Consider the following 19,970-nt stretch of genomic DNA (forward strand, 5'->3'; position numbering starts at 1 on the left):
ACTTTGTCAGGGTCCAACATCACTTTATTTTATCTTCAATGAGAAACTAAATGTCATACTAATTATATATAAAAATTCATGTTTTTTAATTTGTTCAGCTGCTTCATTGTCGCCTTTAACATGCTACAACAGGGCTAAAAATGATGAATCCCAGAGAAAAACCCCCAAAAAACCTCTGATATCTAAATAAGTACCATGAACCACATGATGAACTAAGAGGGGAAGATTTAAAACCCACTAAACAAGAGGTAAACGAGATCACCAGATAAATAAAAAAAGGCTTAAAACAGACTCACCATATTTACAATTCCCATTAAATTACACATAAATAAATATATACATACATGAACACTGATTCCCTTATATAATAACCGTGAATCGTGTTGCAATATAAAGTTCAAGTTGGTCGCTTTACCTTGGACAGGAAAAAGTTCTACAACTGAAGATATGACATGGAACTGCTTGTGTTTTGTGTTCAAGTTTATTCACAATACTGATAAAATGTCATCAGTCCTTTTTGCCTTTTGTTTGTTTGCCGTTTCTGCTGCTGTTGCAATTTTTTCGCTTGTTTCGTTTCTAATATGGCTACAATCTTAACAGAAGTTTATGTAAGGGAAGGTGGTGATTCAGTCCGGTGAAGCTCATAGAATTTTTAAAGTATTATTTATTTCTTTTTTGTTTTGTTTTTTTTTTTAATTATCGTTTTTTATATATTTTTTTAGGAAAAAAGAAGTCCTTTTCTTTTTTTTGTTTTGGGGTTTTTTTGTGGTTTTTTTTCTTCTTTTGTTTTATTTAAAAAAAAAAGTTCACAAACTCAAGACAGAACTTTTTTCCTTTGCTGGCTCCGTCCCCCTGTTCTGTTCTCTTAGGCTCCAAACTGGGATAAACCGATGGTGGCAGTGGGCAGACAGGGGGAAGTTAAGAGAGAACAAATGGAAACAGTGGATGCTGGGAAGGGGTGTAGGGAGAGGGCAGAGCCGTCCTGCGGAGTCAGAGAACAGGACTGGCAGAAGGACGCTCATTCTGTTGCTGTAGCCTGGGGTGCTGGGTGCAGGGGAGAGGGAGGAGGGAGATGAATGGATCGATGGGCTTACGTGGGGGAAGGGAGAGGAGTGGAGGAGGGAGGTCCTCACTTTCGGTGCTTCTCTTCTTTGTCACCGCTTTTGGTGCTGTTGTCTGTGTGGCTGTTGGGATTGTTGCTGAGGTACATTTTGTCCATGGCCTTGAGCGCCTCGGTGAGATAGTTCTGCAGGGCAGTGACAGCAGCACACACCGCTGGGCTCCCGAAGCCGTGCGAGATGAGGTTGAAGTGGGTCAGGCAGCTCTGGATGCCCGGCTCCAAAATGGGGTTGGGCCGTGAGTTCCCCAGGGGAGATCGGTCCTGAGCCAGCAGGTCGGTGAACTCTTTACAGATCTGTCTGTAGCACAAATGGAGCATAGAGACAGAGGGAGGGAGGGGAAGGGAGAGGGAGACAAATGAACCATCACTGGCGGCAGCAAAGCCTGTGCGTGCTCCCTGCTAGATTACACAAGCCCTTGGATCAAGGGGGGCACACGCGCTTCTCTTGCCTCTCCCTCTCCTCTGCACATCCCTCCCCGCAATTCTCACCCTTTCCCAACACGCACAAACCTCTTCCCTTCACCTTGCACGCACACATGGCTGAGCACACACATCACGCCCCAACGCCAGCCAACACTCAGATAAATAACAGGCACACGGGTACACATGCACCTCCTGCGTACCCCTGCTGGTCCCCATATCAAGGCCCCCAACACCCTCCCTGCAAATACGTATTCCTGCCCAGACGGTTTTTGGAGCAGACAGGCAGTTTAAAGTTCCCTAGCAAACCGTAAGGGAATAGATGGGGTATGATACCCGAAGGGGATTTTTCTGCATCTTGGAAGATCGATTTTTGGTTTGGAACTGGAGAGAGGCATGGGCCTCTTCCTTCACAAGGCTAAAACATGCTTGCGTGTTGGGAAAAATGAGCAAGGGCAAAGAGGGGAATCTAGGCTTTAAATGAGGGTGTTCTGAAACATTTATATATGTACATCTATATCTCCAAATCCAAAGGGACCTTCCCACAGAGGGGAATGCTGACGCTAACTGGGGTCTGGAAATTTCCTTCCAGGGAGGTGGTAAGAGAGACTACAAGGGCACGGTGCAGAAGTTAGGTTATATCATCCACTCACTGCACAAATGGTTGGGGAAATAACACACCTTATAGCAAGAGAGCTCAGAGGCGTGTTGAAACAGTTTGTATTCTAAAACCCTCGTTAATGTCTTGCAGCTATAAAGCAGCTCCCATCTTCTGCCTGCGCCCTCTGGCACTGTGCCCTTTGGTGACACCTCCATTGGTAATTAAGGGCTACTAAAGAACCCTTTTAATTTCCAGCAAACATATCAAAATGATCATTTTCTTTTCACACACCACCTGGAAGTCTAGGCAGCCCCACCAATGATAAACTCCACTAGCATTTTAACTGCGTACAGATTGTCATTTAAAATATATTTTTAATATCCTTAAATTCACTAAGTAACAGAGCTGCTTAGGCAGAAAGAACCATTGCAGATTTTAATGAACTGAAATCAGTTTAATGCGCCAGTTTGATTTTACTGGCAATGGAAAGCCTTCCCCTTCTACCTAAATTGATAAGCTAAGTGGAAAGGCCCTGGAAATGTTTTGCTCTGAAGAATTACTGCTTTTCATTTATCTAAAGATCCACCCACGATTTTCACAACTTGCTTTCAAGGTAATCTGCACAAACTGACTTGATGGAAACCAAGACAGGTTGCAGAGTTGTCCAGTAGAGGAGAGTAAACACACCCCCTTATAATTTACAAAACCATCGGCCACTGGATATGTGGCAGATGCTCACAAATAAAAGCGGCTCACAAATAAAAGCGCCAAACCCAGGTTCATCGCCCTCCCCTCACTTTTGAGCAACCTGCCAGAAAGGTAAATGTCTTACTTTGTAGCTAGAAGCATGTTTTTTCTTGTGACTTGCTCGTTTGGATCGGAATGTTGTCGGTTGAGAAATTCAGCTACTGCTTTGGCAGGAAATTCTGTCTCACAAACGTACCCAAAATCTCTAGCTAGATGTACTGCTTCTCCTGAAAAGGGAGGCACGGATGGGGATGGGAGGGAAATACACAGCTCATCAGTACACATCGGAGAGAGGCAAAAATCCATTAGAGAAAAAAAAAAAAGCAGCACTACATTCTACTTGGGCCTTTCTTCTAAAATGCTTGGACTTTTTATCTTTGAAAAAGGTAGGGTAAGAAATGCTAATCGAATCTTATCTTGCAGGAGTTTTCTTTGCTTCAGTTCAGGCAATGCAAATGCGTATTTTCATGACAATCGTTACAAGTGAAATCTTGCATAAGAATTTTTTGAAGTTTACATTGACTAACAGAGACTTTCAGACAGACAGGCTCCATCTACCTAGAATGTGTGCTTAGATTTACATATCCATACCTATACACAGCCATTTACATACATTTCATTCTCAGCTATTTACTCTGGAAATGTTTGTTTGCCTCAGCCCCTTCTCTATATTCTCTTGCAATGCATCAATGATTAATATTGATCATAATTACTCCTAGAGCTCTTCTAAATAAAATGCATTAAACAGCTAAGTGTTTAAAATTTAACTTGATCACATATAATTATATGTTCACCCCCAAACGATTAACCATGAGAATTTTAGGGTCATTCCACTGAGCCTGTCTGTTTTGTTGATTTTCAAATCTTTGGTTTTAATTTCCTGAACCAGTTGGTTTTTACTGCAGGGCTTCCTGCCATTAGCTCTAGCTCCGGAAGAACGCATGCGCCAATTAGAGCTTCAAAGCCTCAGTCCAGTGAGCTTGTTTCCATAAAATGGAGCGGATCATAAACAATAACAGTACTCTAGAAACTGCCTCATCACTACAGGACATAAAGCCCCAGCAATGTTTATATCATCACACCCCACCCCCCACACCCCCAAACTAGCCACCATCACTGAGTTATCTGGAGATCAGGCCTCTGGTTTTGTTTTTTTTAAAAATCATTCTTTTAAAGGCATTGTATGTGAAAGCCAAACAGAACAATAGATTACAATAAAACCCTCTCCATATTCATTAACATCACAAATAATGTGAAGCATCTACCAAATCTAGACTTTTTGCAAGTTTTCCCCTTGTGATTTTTTACTACAGGCCCATTGATGCAATTGCAAAGCCTTATAAAAAACATGAAGACAGTCATTTTCACACAATGTAAATATAGTGCAACAACCAATCCCAACATTTAAAAAAAAAAATGAAGTCTGGCGTCACGCAGTGCTTCTCTTCCCTGTTCCTTTGAACATGAAACATTTCTCACAGAATGCAAAGTGACAACAAAACAAAGCAACAAAATTCCCTCCTACACAACCAAACTTAAGCTAAACCTGTGCAGCCCGGGCAGAGCTTAAAAGCACTTTGCAGACTGAACCGGTCTAAAGAGGGAAAGGAGGAGGATCTGTTTGCTGGCCTTGGGCTTACTTTGTGCCAGTCAGTCTGACACAGCAACTGCTTCAAAAGTAAATTCCTATAAACTCTTGAGCTCCTGGTTCTGACAACACAGGACACCTCAAGGCACTAAAAGTAAGTTGCACCTTTTCTGGCCAGAGCAAAGCAGAGGAGAACAGTATAGCCAAGAGAACACGTGTTCTGAAAATGAGAACCAAAAGGGAGTGAGGGGTGGCGGTGGTGCAACTTTGAGGCTTTCAGGACACCATTAATTCATGGCTGAGGTCAAGGATTCCCAAATTAATTCAGGAAGTAATGGTCACGCATTTCTCAAATGCAGATGTCAGAAAACTAAAATGATTTACTGTTGCGTGGCAACAGACTGGGAGGGAGAACAAACTTAAAGTAGCTGCAGCCTCTGACATTTAAAATTGCTTGGCTGTCCACCTGTGGCAGACGGACAGCAGCGAAGCACTAGAGGCTCTGTTCCACGTCACTTCCAACTCGACACTCTAGAGGTCAGTTAAGCAGCTGGGCCTACAGCCCCTGTTTGCAGGGATCCTTCCCATGCCTCTTTCAGTGAGACTCAGTTCCTCTGAGGAGGGATTGCTCACTCGAACATGGGAGCAAGACGGGGCCCTGAAAATGTTTAGTTTAGAGACTTACAAACAATTATATGGTGGAATGGGATACTCAGTCTGCAGGACTCACCAAGTCCATTTCAGGTTAAAACAAAAGGCAAAGGCACACAATTAATATTCTTTTTCTGGGGCATAGCAAATAATGACTTTCCAATTTCCAACAAGCAGCACTGACTCAGGATAAAAAAATCCCCAACCCACCACGAAGACTTCTCCTGCTAGGCAAAAGCAACAGGGATGTTTTTCAAACAATCCCTCCTGGCTTTTTCACTTACCCTCCACCAGCGATGTGAGCAGGGTAACGTTAGCAGCTTTACGCCTCCCGGCTGGCAGGTTTAATCCTATTTTGTCCAGTTTCTCCCTCAGAGATCTCCCTCCATTTTTAGACTTCGCCCTGCTCCACACATAAAAACACACTGAGAAATGGGGCTGGCAGGGGGCACCAACTCCCGCTTCGGCTTCTACCCCTTAATTGCCCTGGGAACATCACTCTCCTGTGGAGGAGAGTAAAAGGTTTGAGAGCAGGTGGAGGAGTGGTTGGTAGGGAGCTTAAGAAGCGTTGAAAACTGAGTCTCAGGCATAGGGATGAGGCTTTGGATGGTTGCATGTCTAGGAAACTGGGGTCCTCACCAAGGTCCAGATCAGCCTCTAGTCTGGTAGGGAGCTCTGGGCACATCATGGCCAGGGCTGAAAGCCTGAGGCATCCACCAGAGCTCCCAAGGTGCCACGGACCTGGGGACAGCTTCTCCCACAGCCCTTGGGCAGCACCCCAGGTGTTATGCGAGAAGGCTAATCTCTAAGGTCAGCAGACCCCATTGCCACCATGGAGCATCTCTGCCCTCACTCTAATCCCCGTGTCACCCATCTGCAGCTTTTCGGCAGAGCTGGACCAAGTCAGGCTATGGAGGTGGGAGCTGGCTTAAGTAATCATAGAATCACTAGGTTTGGAAAAACCTTTGAGATCATCAAGCCTGACAATACCTGTCCACTATTAAATCACATCCCTGAGCACTTCATCTACCAGTCTTTTAAATATCTCCAGGGATGGTGACACAACTACCTCCCTGGGCAGCCATTTCAAGGGTTTGACAACTCTTTTGGTGAAGAATTTTTTCCTAACATCGAATCTGAACCTCCCTTGGTGCAGCTTGAGGCCGTTCCCACCCGTCCTGCCACCCAGGAGAAGAGACCAACACCCACCTCCCTACAACCTCCTTTCAGGTAGATGTGGAGTGCGCTATGGTCTCCCCTAAGCCTCTTCTTCTCCAGGCTAAAATCCTGGAGGTAACCCTGGATGTTATTCCCTGCCTGGGCACTGGTGGCTGCCCCAGGGCGAGTCCACAGGGCTCGGGGCAGCAGGGTGGGAATCCCTGCTCTTGGGGAAGGGGTGCGGGGGTGTTTCCGTGGCGCGATGGGGGCTGTGAGGCGGTGATGGAGGGGTACACACAAGGCTGTGCGTTGCCATGGCAACGCTGCGTGCCCCCTGTATCCCACCCCCCCCGCAGTATCACCGCGCGCGCCACGCCCCCTAGCGGCGAGCGCCGCCAGCCCCGCCTCCACCGAGCTCCATCCCACTCCCCCCACCCCGATCCTTTTCCACCCCTCCCTCCCTCCCTCCCCCGGTCCCATCCCGCCACTCACCTCCGGAGCACTCCGCCCAGCAGGGAGGCGTTGAGGCACTCGGGCGGTGAGAGGCGTCTCTGCACTTCCGCCACCGTGACCTTGTACTTGGAGGTGGAGCTGAGCAGCGAGAGGCGGCCCGGCACCGAGCAGAAGACCTCGTTGGGGTTCACCACCCCGCCGAAGAGCGTGTCCTTGTTGATGGGGATGGAGGAGACGGCGTTGTTGTTAGACTTGGAGAGGGACACGGGGCCTGCAGGGAGGGAGGAGCAGGGAGGTGAGGGAGGTGAGGAGCGGGAAGGGGCGGGGGGCGGGGTGAGCCGGGGATCGGGGAGAAAAGCCACCGCCGGGCACCCCGCGCCGGCCCCGGGATGGGGGGAGCGGGGGCGGGCGGGGAGCGGCGGGAGCATCCCTGCGCTCGCTGGCCGGAGAGGGGAGCGACCCTCGACCCCGCAGCAAAGGCGGTAAAGAACAACCGGGTGCCTCCCCCTCGCCCCCCGCGCTGGATGCTCCCCGGGACGCTTCAGCCGTCGGGGCTGGGGGGGCACACGGGGGGGTGTTTGCCACGGCGCATCCCTACCGGGCCCTGCGGGGCTGAGACGGGTTCCCCCGCCCCGCAACTTTGGAGCTGGGAAAAAAAGCCGTAACGCGGCACCGGTCTCTTCCCAAAAAACCTCTCCTGCTCCCTCCTTCCCCGGGTGGCAGGGAAGGACCGCGCCGCCGCTCGGGATGCGGTGCCCGCCAGCCCCGGGTCGCGGCCGCCTCCCCTCCCTCCTTCCCCACTCTTTTTCTCGGGCGCAGGCCAGCCGAGCGGGGGGCTCTCTCCGTTTTGGATAGATCGCTTGTGACATTAATAGCTCTGGGAAGGCTAATAGATACAACTGGAGTTAAACGAACTCTTGAGATTACTAATAAAAGAGCCAATTATCATGTCGACTTGGAAAGAGCATCTCTTAAGATTTATCCCTTGCACATCTAATTTGACGTGACAAAAGCTTCACGGGCGCGGGGGGGCTTGGTGAAACTTTGAGCTCGCCGGCTGCGCGGAGGATTAGGGTCGGAGGGGAGAGTGGCTCCGTACGGCACCTCGCTCCGGTGCCAGCCGCAGTGCCCCAATCCCAAGCGGCTGCCCAGCCCTGGCACCCCTCGGAGCGGGCTACACGTTCAGCCCCGCGAGTTTTACTCCAACAACATCTCCCTACGCCGGACCCGAACGCAAACCGCTCGCTTTCCACCGAGAGATTCCTCCTTTGCAGACTGCCCTGTGCCACCTTCCCCGATCCCTCGGTCATCCAGACAGATGGGAAAAGAGAGCTGAGTGAAAACACGCCATAAATATTTTGCACGATTTGGGGACCGGCTTCCAAGCAATTTGATTCCAAGTGAAACAAGCACACAAAGCCAACGAAAACCAAACTGCCTTGGCTACAGACAGCAGTTTCCAGAAATTCACCGCTTGCTCTCTAACTGCCCATCTCATCGCCGCCGTGATTTAAACGAGAAAACCCGAGGAGGGGGGGGAAACAGCGTTTCCTCTTTCATATCCCATTTTACCAACAACGACCTCAGCCAGATGCTCGGGGCGCACTATGAAACCAAATTGTTTGCCAATGCACTAAAAAACCGTCTCGGATTTTCTAGATCATCTGCTAACATTTTTTTTCCTCCTTAATGACAACAATAATTAAAATACACACGAACGTGGCTGCTTAAGAAGCGGGTTGAAGAGATTTCAATCCGCAGCGCCCAGTTGTGTTTCTCTGCCTCCAACCTTTCGTTCCAGAGAAAGGAGCCCGGGGCTGGGGGACCGAGGGGGGAGGCGGGGGTGGGGTGGGGGGAGGCCAGATGAGTCCTCCCTGCGCATAGTCCCCAGCCTGTGACGACATGTTCGGTATGTGCAAGGAAGCCGCTTACCTTTCTTAATTACAGTTTGATCTGGGATGTTAATACCGGGGTCTTCTACGTGCTGCAAGAAAAGGAATAAGCAGGGATGTAAATGTACAACCGCAACTAAAAGCAAGGAAGGCTAGGGGGTGGGAGTGTGTGCCCCTCATCCCTGGGCACTGTGTGGAGAAGGGAAATAATAGATCCGGTAGTGGGATGAGGGGAGGAGGGAGAGGCACAGCACAGAATTTGGGGAGGATTTCCTTAATCAGGAGAAATCATAGAATCATAATCCCGCATTCCTGCCCGCTCTTCCCTCGTTCCACAAGAAGGAGGAGAAGAAAGAAAATAATAAATGACCCCCACAGCTCCAGGGCTTGCCGGCCGAACCCGACGTGCAATTGCCCTCCAGCTTCTGCGGGCTTCCTCCTCTCTTCCCTTCCGTTGCCTTCCTTTCTCCCGGGGAAGCATTCCTCGGCCCTTCCCTGCCACCGAGCCCGCGGGAGGGGAAGCACAAAGGAGAGGCAAGCAGTGCGGTGCCGGAGGGGGACACACACGCACGCATCCCGGGGTCCCCCACTATTGTCCCCTCGGGGTCCCCCACTATTGTCCCCTCGCGTGTTCCACGGCTACAGCTGGGGTTCGCGCGGCAGAGTCACGACGTGATTAGAAAGTCAAATGAAATCATGTTTTCTAATTCCAAAAACTGACAGGCAATATAATGTCTGGCTGTGTTTACAAATTAACACCAGTGCTGCTGAGATAGAAGATTTCACAATCGTTACAAAACCCAGGCATTACCATTTAAAAAACTATTACTTCCTTCTCTAGTCTTTGTCCAACAATAATACTGATTCTAACATTTTCCATTCTGTCTTGGATTTATGCTCCTGTTAATTGTGCCTGATCTCAATGATTCCGGGTGGATGGTACTAAGTTGCTTTATTACAGGTTTTATTATACTCAATGCTCTCATTTGTAACTTGCCTAAAGTGCTTCTGGATTTAAGTATAATTAAATTGAGAAATGTTCAGAAATGACTACTGCTGCAGTTCTTGTGTTTTAACTATATGGGGAAATATGATCCCTTTATGCATGCACCCTAAACCCATAAAGTAAATGTAGTGTGGCATAATACTTTTATTTGTGTTATTTCTACACATATTCCATACAGGGAGGACTGTTAAGTTTAAAATCCCACAGAGATATTTATGATTAAATAATTTTCACCATCTACTTGATTTTCTTAAATATTTAGTGGTCGTTTTTATTAAAGGTTAACTGTTGCGGCAACAGAAAAAATAAAAAACAATCCCTTCCCAACACAGATTCCTGCAGCAGATTATTTTTTTCTTTTTTTTTAATAACTAGATAAAACACTCTTAAGAGATACATCCTCTTATTTTTATGTTTTCTTTCATGCAGCCTGGTGAATTGGTTTTACAGAAAGAAAAAAATTGGCTGGGCTGGTTTAAGGATTTAAACCAGATGGCATTTGGTTCTCATGAAGTATAGCAATGCTATTAATTCATAGATCCCTGAAAGGCAAATCAAATGATTTGTACTTAAAATATCTGCAGAGGAGGCTTCCCGAATCAGCCGACTGCCACAGAGCACCACTGAGGAGAGGAAGAATTCAACAGAACATTTTAGGTCATGTTCCTCCTACAGTAATCAGGGGCTTGCAGTCAACAAATTAGTTTATTCTTACCATTGCCTCCATGTTATTTTATATCAAGTTTAAAGAATCGACCTGCTTTTAACAGATCCAAATTGCTTACTAAATCCTCCACTTTGGGAAATGTACGCGTTTATTGCAAAACTGCTAAACATAACCAGCAATTTTCTGTGGCTAATTTAGCCAGAAGAGGACTGTAATAAATTCACTATTTTCCCTGAGTATAATTTACAAAAGATTTCAAAATGACCCTCAAAAATAGGTAAGTTCATCTGAACATTATCCTTGCAACATGAAACTGTACTCATTAAACTGTCAGCGAATATATTGTTGTAATATTTGATCCTGTAATTTGGGATGGCATTTCAGCAAAAATCACATCCAGATACCACAGCTCCCTCCTCCTTTTTCCTCCTGCAAGTCGAGTAGCTTCAGTCCCTTTGCGCGAGCGCTGTGGGCTTTAATAAATTTATTGGCATGTTCTAATTCCATTTTGGGGGAAAACCCAGAAAGATGAACTTTGATCACGACCTATCACACTGCATAAGGGCACTTTCCTAACTGAACAATAGCCCTGGCTTGCTCTGTAAATAGCCTGTGTGCTAATGTCATGCTTAATTAGAAATCATTTTTTTAATCTGTATTTATCGATAACAGAATTAGGTCCCCCAAATAATACATCCTCCAATAGGCTTCCAACATTTAATTTAATATAGGATGTAGCAGGTCTGGCTTCAATTTGATAACCTATAGCTAATGATTTATGAGGTCACCCCTTTGCACTGCTGCTAAAAGAATAAGGCAGCGTTTTAATATACCTCTTCCCTGATTTGTCAATTAATTCCTTTGGAGAAGAGGATCTGCCCGTATCCTCTTACAACTTCAGATGTCGTTATCCCAAATGCCAATTCTGTAATCACGGGAAACGGATTTTTTCTTCTTAGGCCACTTTCACCCACTTTTTTTTTTTCCTTCCCCCTTTCCGTGTGCCTGGGAGGACATTTAATGAGATCTCGCGTTTCAGACTCATGTTTTTCCCAAGGCAGCAAGAAATCCCCAAATGCACGGCCCTGTGGTAATATTATATAGTCTTCCAATCGTAACAGCTTATTGTCATTGAGAAGGAAAGATATTGTTAACGATGACAGTAATTTGATTTATTTATATTTTAGCGGGTGCGTTAGCAGGAAGGAGTCGCGCGGGGACGAGCTGCGAGAACCTATTGTTCTAGGTGGGGGCTCTGCCTTTCCCTGGGAGGGGGGGTGTCTCTTCCCAAAAAAAAAAAAAAGCAGGGAGGGAAGAAGAGAGAGAGAGACACACACAGAGGGAAGGGCAGAGCCCCTTTTTTTTGGGGGGGAGGGGGGGTCAGGGCGGAGAGGTGTGCCCGAAGTTGGTCTCCCGCGGGGAGGAGGATGGAGAAAAGGGGGTCGAGCGTGTCCCTCGGCTTACCGGCACGTCCTCGATGGCGTGGGGGATGGAGTGGAGGGGCAGGTCGGCCAGCCCCGAGCCCAGCCCGTGCGGGGCGTGCAGCAGGTCGTCGTGCCGCCGGTAGTCCCTGCGTGGGTCGAGCCCGGAGAGCTGGTGGGGCAACCCCCGGTGCGTGTGGAGCAATCCCGTGTCCTGGCTCTGCCTCTGTCCCGGCCATCCCGGGTGCTGGGGCTGCGGCTGGGCGTGGAGCGGGTTGAGGCTGTAGGGGTCGTTCACGTGGGAGTAGGGGTCCTGAGACTGGGGGTAGATGGGCTGGTAAGGAGGGGGGAAGTAGGGGGGCTGGAAGTCGGCGTTGGGGGTGTGGGAGAGCGGCGGGGCGCTGGTGTAGGGAGACTGACCCACGGTCCCCAACTGGGGTAGCCGGGCTGTCCCGTTGCTGGTACTGTCGTGGCGCTCCTGGGGGGGTGGGGGTGGCGGCAAGGGAAAGGGGGGGGGGGGGGAGAGGGGGAGGGGAGAGGAGGGGAAAGAAGGGGAAGAGAAGAAAAACAAAGATCAAAATCAAACTGTTTCTCCTCAAAATCGGCTTGAGAATTTCCCCTATGGGGGAAAGATGGGCAACTCGTCCGCTCCGGGCGAGAGAAAAGAGCAGATCTGGGAAGATTTCCCCGCCTCCGATTTCCCCTCGCTCACAATTAAGAGGCAGTCTCGCTTTTTAAATAATAATAACGGCAATAATGATAACAACGGTAATAGTAATAATTATAACAGGGCTGCTTACAATAATTAATAAAAACATTGCGGCCGTACAGCGTGGATTCCCAACGGATCGCGCCCCGGCGTTTCAGAAGCAGGTATTTCCCGCAAATAAGAATAATTCACAAGCGGGTATTGTTAAAACAATTATTCTATCACGGCCCCAAATCCTCCCGCCGGCCCTGAACGGAACCGAAACAAATACTTGTCGCTGGCATTACCGATAACGCATCCCAAGAAAACCCTGGAAAATCCAAGCCCACTGCCATTTTGTTAGCAGGAGACGCCGGAATAGGCTCTAAAATAAACCAGTCGTCCCCCCGGCGAGTTTTACAAATGTTTCGGGGCGAAGGCGCCGCCAGGGTCCCCACCCCGCGGGGAGAGCCGCCCGGGAGCCCGGCCGAGCTCCCGGTTTGGGAGCGGAAGGGCGAGCCGGGGAAGCGGAGGAATGCGCCGAGGGGCAGCCCCGCACCGACGGGCACCGAGCGGCACCGGGATGCTCCCGGCTCGGCTCTGCGGCCGAGGAGCCCGGGGGTACGTCCCGGGAAAAGGGCATGGCCTCCGCGGGGTAGGAGGAGGATTCGAGGGAAAGAGCCCCGATCCCGAAAAAGGGAAACGAGAAAGCGGAAAATACCCCGTTTGCAGGTGGCAAGGTGAAGAAAACGAAGCGGTAGGGTCCAAGCAAAGGCTTTTGCCTCTCGCTCGAACCAGGAAAAAATAAAAAAAAAAGGGGGGAGTGGGACAAAAAAAAAAAAAAAGGAGAGAAAAAAAAGAGAAGAGGGGGGAGGTAAGCCACCGAATTTATAAAAATGAAGGAAAGGAGAAAAAAAAGCCCTCTCCGGAAAGCTGCGTGCGAAAACCCGACCACCACTGCCACCGCCGACAACAATAGCAACACCCAGCGCACACCAAACCCCCTCCGAGAGAAACGTGAAGCAACTCACCATAGCCGAGAAACTGTGCACTAACATCTGCGAAGAGTCGTGAGTTACAGGTCAAGGTAGAGAAAAAAAATAAAACCAACAAAACAAAACAACAACCAAAAAATAAGGCAGAGAAAAGGAGCGTCGAAGCGCGCAGCCCCCGGCGGAGCCCGCGGGCGCGGAGGGAGCGCGGCCGGAGCCGCGCTAGGAGCGGGCGGTGGGACCGGCGCGCCGGGGCTGCTCCTGCACCGCGGCCACGACACTATAATCCATCAGAACTTGCACCGATCTCTGCTGCCCTTCATCGGGTGTTGCCAAAGCGAGCTCTCTATCCTGGCGTGGTGTGAGGAGTCAAAGTTGGTCGCTTTTTCTTTTTTTTTTTTTGTCTTTTTTTTTTTGTTTGTTTTGCGGGTTTTTTTTCCTCCTTTGGTTTGGTTTGGTTTTAGCGTATGTGTGTTTCTTAATCCTTTTTTTTTTTTTCCTCTGTCTCTTTCTTTTTCTCCTTTGACTTAGCTGCTGCTTCACTTGAGCTCCTAATAACAGATCTGCTGCCTTCCTGGAGACTCCTAATAGCAGATATTCATGACTATTAATATTACACGAATACTTAATAAGGGAAGAATGGCTGGAAATCGAGCGTGAAGCGAGAAGGCAACTCAAGGCAGAGCCTGTTCTAAATGACGTCCATTGAATGAAGAATCAGTGTATCTAATCAGAGATGGGGGAGAGGGAGAGGGAGAGAGAGACAAAAAGGGAGAGAGAGGGAGCGGGAGAGAGAGAGGGGGGACATGCTGCCGCGTCTGACGAATCACAGGAAAGGGGCAACATTTTAAAAGGTTGCAGGGCATGCAAAAGTGAAAGAGAAAGAGATCCGGAGAGAAGCAGAGGGTGGGAGCCAGGAGAGGGGGGTGCGGAGGAGGCGGGCGTGGAGGGGTAGAGACAGGCAGAAGGAGAGAGGGGAGGGGGCGCGGGGACAACCCCCCCCACCTCTCTTCCCCTTCCTCCCCCTCCCGCCGCCTCCCCCCTGCCCCCAGCTCCGCGGGCCGGCGCGGGCGCACCTCGGGCTGCGGCTGCTGCGCGTAGCCGGCCTCGAAGCCCACGGAGAAGAGCGGCTGCTGACTCCCCGCTCGGCTCTTGCCTCCCTCAGCCGCGCCGCCGCCGCCTTTGCGCGGGGTGGGCTCCGCGGGGCCGCCCGCCGCCCCGTCCATGCCTCGACGGCGCCCCCGCCGAGGGGCTCCCCGCGCTCGCCGCCGTGCCCCGCGTCCAGGAAACCGGCTCGGAAAGTTGTTTTAGATTTTTTTTTTTTTTCTTTTGGGTGGCTCCCCTTCGGGGTGTCAGCCCTCCTCCTCCTCCTTCTCCTCCTCCGAGCGCCCGGGGTTGGGGGGGCTGGGGAGCCCAAGGAGCATCCGCCGGGCTCCCCGCGGCCCCCCTCTCGGAGGATCCGGGAAAAGACGGAGGGGAGAAAAGGCAGGAGGCGGCGAGGCGGGGAGGGAAGGAGGGCGGGAGGGACGCGGGGGAGAAAGAGAGAGAGAGGGAGCCGGGAAAAAGAGGCAAGGCGTGCGCTTCTCCCGGCCCAGACAAGCCGGGGCTCCGGCGCAACCCGTCGGACTGGCTGTACGAGTCGCTAACAACTCCCTCCCTCCGACAGGCTCCGCTCCGCTCGCCGCCGCTGCCTCCCGGCCCCGCGCTCCGCCCGCCGCTGCCGGCCCCCCGGGCACCTCGCCGGGCACCCATTCCGCTTTCCTTTTTTGTCTTTTCAAGGCAGGTCCTCTCCCCGCCGGGATGGGAAGCCACCCTCCTTCCCATCCTCTCTCTCTCTCTCCAAGTCACCTGGCATCCGACCGCACGCACAGAAGCCGGCGGAGCGGCCGCTGCTCCCCCCGTGCTCCGTGTCACCTCGGTGCAAATTCCCATTAGCACAAGGCAACAAAAGCCATTCCCGATGAAACCCACACGCCCGCACGTGTGCGCGCTTGGAACACCGATCCTGGCGGAGACACACTTTTCTCCCGAAATCCAGCTGAGGAATATATAGGTATATATACATATGTTGGTTTATATTTTTTCCGTCTTAAAGGAAAAAAAAAACCCAAACACCAACACCCCGACACTTCTTTCCTAGAAATCAAGCATCCGCCAGCGAGTGGATCTAAGAGCTCAGCTCCCGCACCGGGAGACAGCTTTATCCCAAACTCGGCGATCTGGGGCTAAACCACCAAATAATTTAGTCGTCGGTGAGTCTGGTGAGTGCTCGGTCCCTTTCCTAAGCTACAGCGTGGGGTCGGATAAGAGCATACACCCCCCACTCTCCCATCGCCCATGTCCGCAAGGCTCTGCCGAGGATGAGGGGACCTTCCGCGTGGGTCACGACCAAAATAACTACGTTCATTTGCTAAGTGGAGTCCTTTATTGCGCGGTTTAAACGCTCTGCACAGGCAACATTTGCGAAAGGGGTGACAATAGTATTCGTTGGGTTGAGACTAAGCATGAGTGCTGGGCATCACTCTTCTTTTTCCTCTTCTTCTCCTTTTTGTCAGATTAAAAGACACTTGCCTGTTTCTGAAAATATGGATAGATGCACACACAGGCATATACAGAGATGAGCGCAAACAGACTGTGCTGAAAGGCTCCAAAACCAGATTAGGTGGAATTTATTTTTTTTGCAAGCGGTTAAAATATTATTGCTCAAAGCCGTGGGAGCATGGCCCTGAAAATCAGGATGTTTGGGCAGCAGCACTCCCAAACCTGTGATTTCACTTCGGCAGCTAACCCCTGCAAATTTGTGCAGCTCCGTGTAATCAACCCACAGCTGCTTCGAAAAGGCTGAATTTAAGCGTCGATCCTGAGCCAATTTATTGGGATGCCTCGGGTACCTGGCGTGTAAGAATTATTCTCTTCCCTTTGTCTCTTTGCCCTTTCATTCATTCATTCATCCATCCGTCCATTCATCCGGCCGTCCATCCATCTAGCCATCCATCCATCCATATGGATGAGCGTAGCATCCTACAGAGCCTTATCTACAGAGGATCTACCTATAGACCAGGCTGCTGCTGGCTCCTGTTCGCCTTTCCTCATACGCTTCCGACCAAGCTGGGCTTCCACAAGCCCCAAAGTTCCTGGGGAAGGACCCCATTCCTTCTCCAGCTGCAGGACCGCCAGGAACCCTGGCGAAGGAGCAGAAGTTTTCCTAAACGAAATTGAGAGACGGAAGGATGCTCGCAGCTGCGAGGCCGGGGACTCTACCCCGGCCGGGGGAAGCGCTTACCTCACATTCCTCATACTTGATATTATCCGTCAGTTTCCAAAGCATTTTCATGGATTGGCGCGAGAGAGAGGATTGAGCTCTCCCTGCCTTTCCCTACGGTGGCGGTGCCGGGGCGGCGTGGGGAGCGGGGCTGGCGGAGGCTCTGCGGCGCTCCCGTTCGCGCTCGGAGATCTCCCTCTAATGGTGGAAACTTTTCCCTTTTCCAGCTCTTTACCCGCAGCCTAATCGCCTCATTAGCATATCAACAACAGCCCAATTGCTCGCCAGCACAACAACCTGCAGCGATGGACACAGGTAGAAAGGACCCACGAGCGAATAAAAATAAAAATTAATAATAATAATAATAAATTTTTTAAAAAAGGCTTTTTCCAAACCGGGGCGGGGCAGCGGTCCCTGCCCGCCTGCGAGAGGACAAGCAACTCCCCTCCTCTGCCTGCCAGAGGGAAGGGAAGCGGCCAAAGAAATCAAACAGGCGACCGTCCCTTCATCTGCAGAGAGTTTGGGGCTAGCCATTAAGCCACCCGCTTTTTTTTTTATTTCTCTCCTTCCATTTTTTTTCTTTTTCCTCTCCTATGGGATATAAAGAAACCAAAGCGAGGAGAAGCGAAACTCGGGTCTTCCTCTAACGAGGTTATTGTCTGCGGAGGCTTCTATTGCCCTTTAGATTTGATTTGATCTCTTTGGTGGATATTTGAAAAGCTTCTTTCTTTTGTAAACTATTTTGTTCCTTTCGGCTCTGTCGGCTGTTGGTTTCTTCTTAAAAAAAAAAACAAACAAAGCAACTTCAACATAACCTCCCAGATAGAATTGGACGAGCGGTACCGGTGGATGCAGGCAGGAGCCAAAAAGTCTTTTGCAAGCGCTTGAACAAAGGGACGGAACAATGACCGTAGTAAAACTTTGGTACTTTCTTAGGTGGAGCGCTTCGTTTGCTTAACAATTAGCCGCTAAGCGAGCGCTCAGCCCACCCTCCTCGGCAGTTGCTTTTCCATCCTTCTCCTCTTTTATTTCCCCAGGTGCCCGGCCTTGCTCCATCCACCCAAAGGCTTCGTTTCCCCCGATTTTCTTCGTTTTTCTCGCGCTGCTCCCTCCGAACGGCGAGGCCCCCTCCCCACCGTGGGGCTCCTCGCCCGCCGCCCCCGGGCTCCCTCGGAGCCGAGCATCCCTGCATCCCTGCTGGAGTCTCTGCCCCCCGGCGCTCCCCGAAACTTCCCTCTGCCAGCCGCACAACCTGCCTTTGGCGGCCTGGGAGACCATCCCAGGGCCGCTCCCCGACGTAGGGGGAAAATTTGCTGCCTCGAGGAGCGAACGACCCCTGGGTTCCCTGGGAGAGGCCCCGTGAGCCCTCGAGGGGGGCCCGGCACACGCGTCCCCACGCCGGGAAGGGCGGCAAAGCCTCCGGGCTCCTAGGCCTTCTCCTTCACACGTTCATCTACATCCCCAAAACGGATTCTTTCCCCCCCCCCCCCCTTTCCCCTTCCCCTCCTCCCCCGCCCCCCGATGCTCTTTTTCACCAGCGCTTTTGTCTGCAAGTGGCAGGAGAGTAAATTGTTGTTTTTACTCCCATTGAGGTTCAAATGGAGCTGGCAGATTAAGCCCAGTTAATGCCCCAGGCGGGGAGGATGAGAAAAAGAGGAGGGGAGGAGGGTAACGAAGGGGCCCATCGCCCCTTAGCGCCGTCCTGGCGGAGTCGGGCTGGCCGGGAGAGACTCTCACCCGGGAGAGCCCCCACCAGCTGCCGCCCGGGACTCCCGGGGGCCAAAGAACTGGCCCTCGGTCCCCCTCTCCCGCAGCCCCGGGCAGACTGGGCCGTGGGGTCTGGAGGGGAGGGGCGGTTTTCCCCAGGAGACCCCCACGGGGCAGCTCGCGGCCGGGCCCTGCCGGGTGGGGGGAGTGCACGCAGCACCCAGGAGCAAGGAGGGCTGGGGCGTGAGGAAGAGTCGGGAATAGATTTCAAGGCAGATAGCCTGTATGTGCGGTTACATAAGAGCTGACTTCAGTGCAAAAAAAAAAAAACCAACTTCAAAAAGTTCCCTTTTGATCGCGTCTACCCCGACCTGATAAAAAGACTCCACTTCTAACTGTAGAAAGAATTAAAAAGGTGGTTTTGTTTATTACATTTTTTTTTTTTAAGACGACATACTGCTACCCCGAGAAAATTAAATGAAATAAAGCAGTCGGGAGAAAGACTTAGTAGAGAGATTTGAAAAGTTCGGAGCAAAAAAAAAGAACCTAGGCTCCCGTTTTGAACTGGACTGGCCTGGGGAAAAAGAAAAAAAAAGAAGGAAAAAAAAGAAGGAAAAAAAAAGAAGGAAAAAAAGAAAAAAAAGGAAAAAAAAAAGGAAAGGCGTTTTGAGTACTAAAAGCCCGGCTGTTTGAACAGGACGGCTCCTCTTCCCTTTTATCCGCCGGCAAAACGCGGCGGTGCGGCCCGCGCTGGGATGCGCGGATCTCCCCAGGTAACCCCACGCTTGCCGCGGGCCCAAGGCGCGGCTGGGTCCCCCCGGGCCGCGTTTCCCACGCGTGTCCGCGCTGGCCGGTGGGCGCCGCTTTCCCCCGCCCCGGGCGCGTCTCCTGCCGTGCGGCTCCCGGCAGCGATATTTCTCGCTCGGGGGGGAGCCCGCAGCCACGTTTCAGCCTCCGGGGTCCCTGCCCCGCGTGGGATTCGCCCCCGAGGTCCGGAGCGAGCAGAAGGACGGCAGGACGCCCCCCGGCCCGCCGCTCTCTACCTGTTGCCGGCGGCCGGAGCAGCTCCCGGTGCGGGGAGCCGCGAAATCTCCGAACCACGCTCGCCCTCGCTTGCTCCCTCCCGCCCCAAAATAACGATAAATCCCCCCCTTACCTGCCAGTCCCCCATTTTGGCAAGGATAGACATCCTGGCTGGGAGCTCCGGATCCCCAGGTTCCTGCTGGTCATGGACTGCGAGGGCGAGCCACCCGCTCGGGACGCCTGTAGGTAAATCCTCCCCTTACCTGCGCCGGGACTCTCTCACCTGGCCATAAAGAGCTGGGTGCTCTCTGCCCTGCGCCTGCGCGCTGCCTCCGCGCTCCCACGGCTCCCAGCCCGGCCCCCCCCGGGGCTGCACTGTCCCCAGTCCCCTGGGAGACCCCCCCGGCCATTTCTCCACGGGGGCAGCTCTTCCCTCCCGGGTGGGGGAGCCCCCAATCCTCGCCTCCCCCCCGGGGGTCCGGTAGGTTTCCTCGGGAGCAAGTTGCCAGCGAGTGCGTGCTCGCAGCAGTAATAATAATAATGATAATAATAATAATAATAATAATAATTAATA

At 51.3% G+C, this 19,970-nt stretch overlaps 1 protein-coding gene across 7 annotated transcripts; it reads right to left on the reverse strand.

Moving 5' to 3' along the window:
• Positions 1-758: 758 nt before the first annotated feature.
• On the reverse strand, positions 759-19,653 carry TFAP2A (transcription factor AP-2 alpha). Of its 7 annotated transcripts, none has more exons than XM_069853620.1 (8): positions 19,530-19,653; positions 12,145-12,202; positions 11,768-12,043; positions 8,671-8,722; positions 6,778-7,009; positions 5,412-5,530; positions 2,974-3,115; positions 759-1,418 (listed from the first exon to the last, which is right to left on the reverse strand). In XM_069853620.1, the coding sequence occupies exons 1-8, from the start codon at positions 19,601-19,603 to the stop codon at positions 1,130-1,132; spliced, it is 1,242 nt and encodes a 413-aa protein (XP_069709721.1). In that variant the 5' UTR covers positions 19,604-19,653; the 3' UTR covers positions 759-1,129. The 7 variants fall into 7 exon arrangements, with proteins under 7 accessions (XP_069709721.1, XP_069709722.1, XP_069709718.1 ...); XM_069853621.1 differs by lacking the exon at positions 19,530-19,653 and adding an exon at positions 16,688-16,941; XM_069853617.1 differs by having other exon boundaries at positions 11,768-12,202.
• Positions 19,654-19,970: the final 317 nt, after the last annotated feature.

The sequence above is a fragment of the Phaenicophaeus curvirostris genome, chromosome 3, assembly GCF_032191515.1.
Source record: "Phaenicophaeus curvirostris isolate KB17595 chromosome 3, BPBGC_Pcur_1.0, whole genome shotgun sequence".
Classification (NCBI taxonomy): domain Eukaryota; kingdom Metazoa; phylum Chordata; class Aves; order Cuculiformes; family Cuculidae; genus Phaenicophaeus; species Phaenicophaeus curvirostris.

Excerpts from the sequence above, each read along its gene's own strand:
- TFAP2A (XM_069853615.1), bottom strand. The coding sequence starts at position 14,630 with ATGGACGGGGCGGCGGGCGGCCCCGCGGAGCCCACCCCGCGCAAAGGC. Across the intron at positions 8,723-11,767 it reads ACGCCATCGAGGACGTGCCG|CACGTAGAAGACCCCGGTAT; the intron begins GTAAGCCGAGGG and ends CTTTTCTTGCAG. Across the intron at positions 5,531-6,777 it reads CTGGGCGGAGTGCTCCGGAG|GGCGAAGTCTAAAAATGGAG; the intron begins GTGAGTGGCGGG and ends TGTGTGGAGCAG.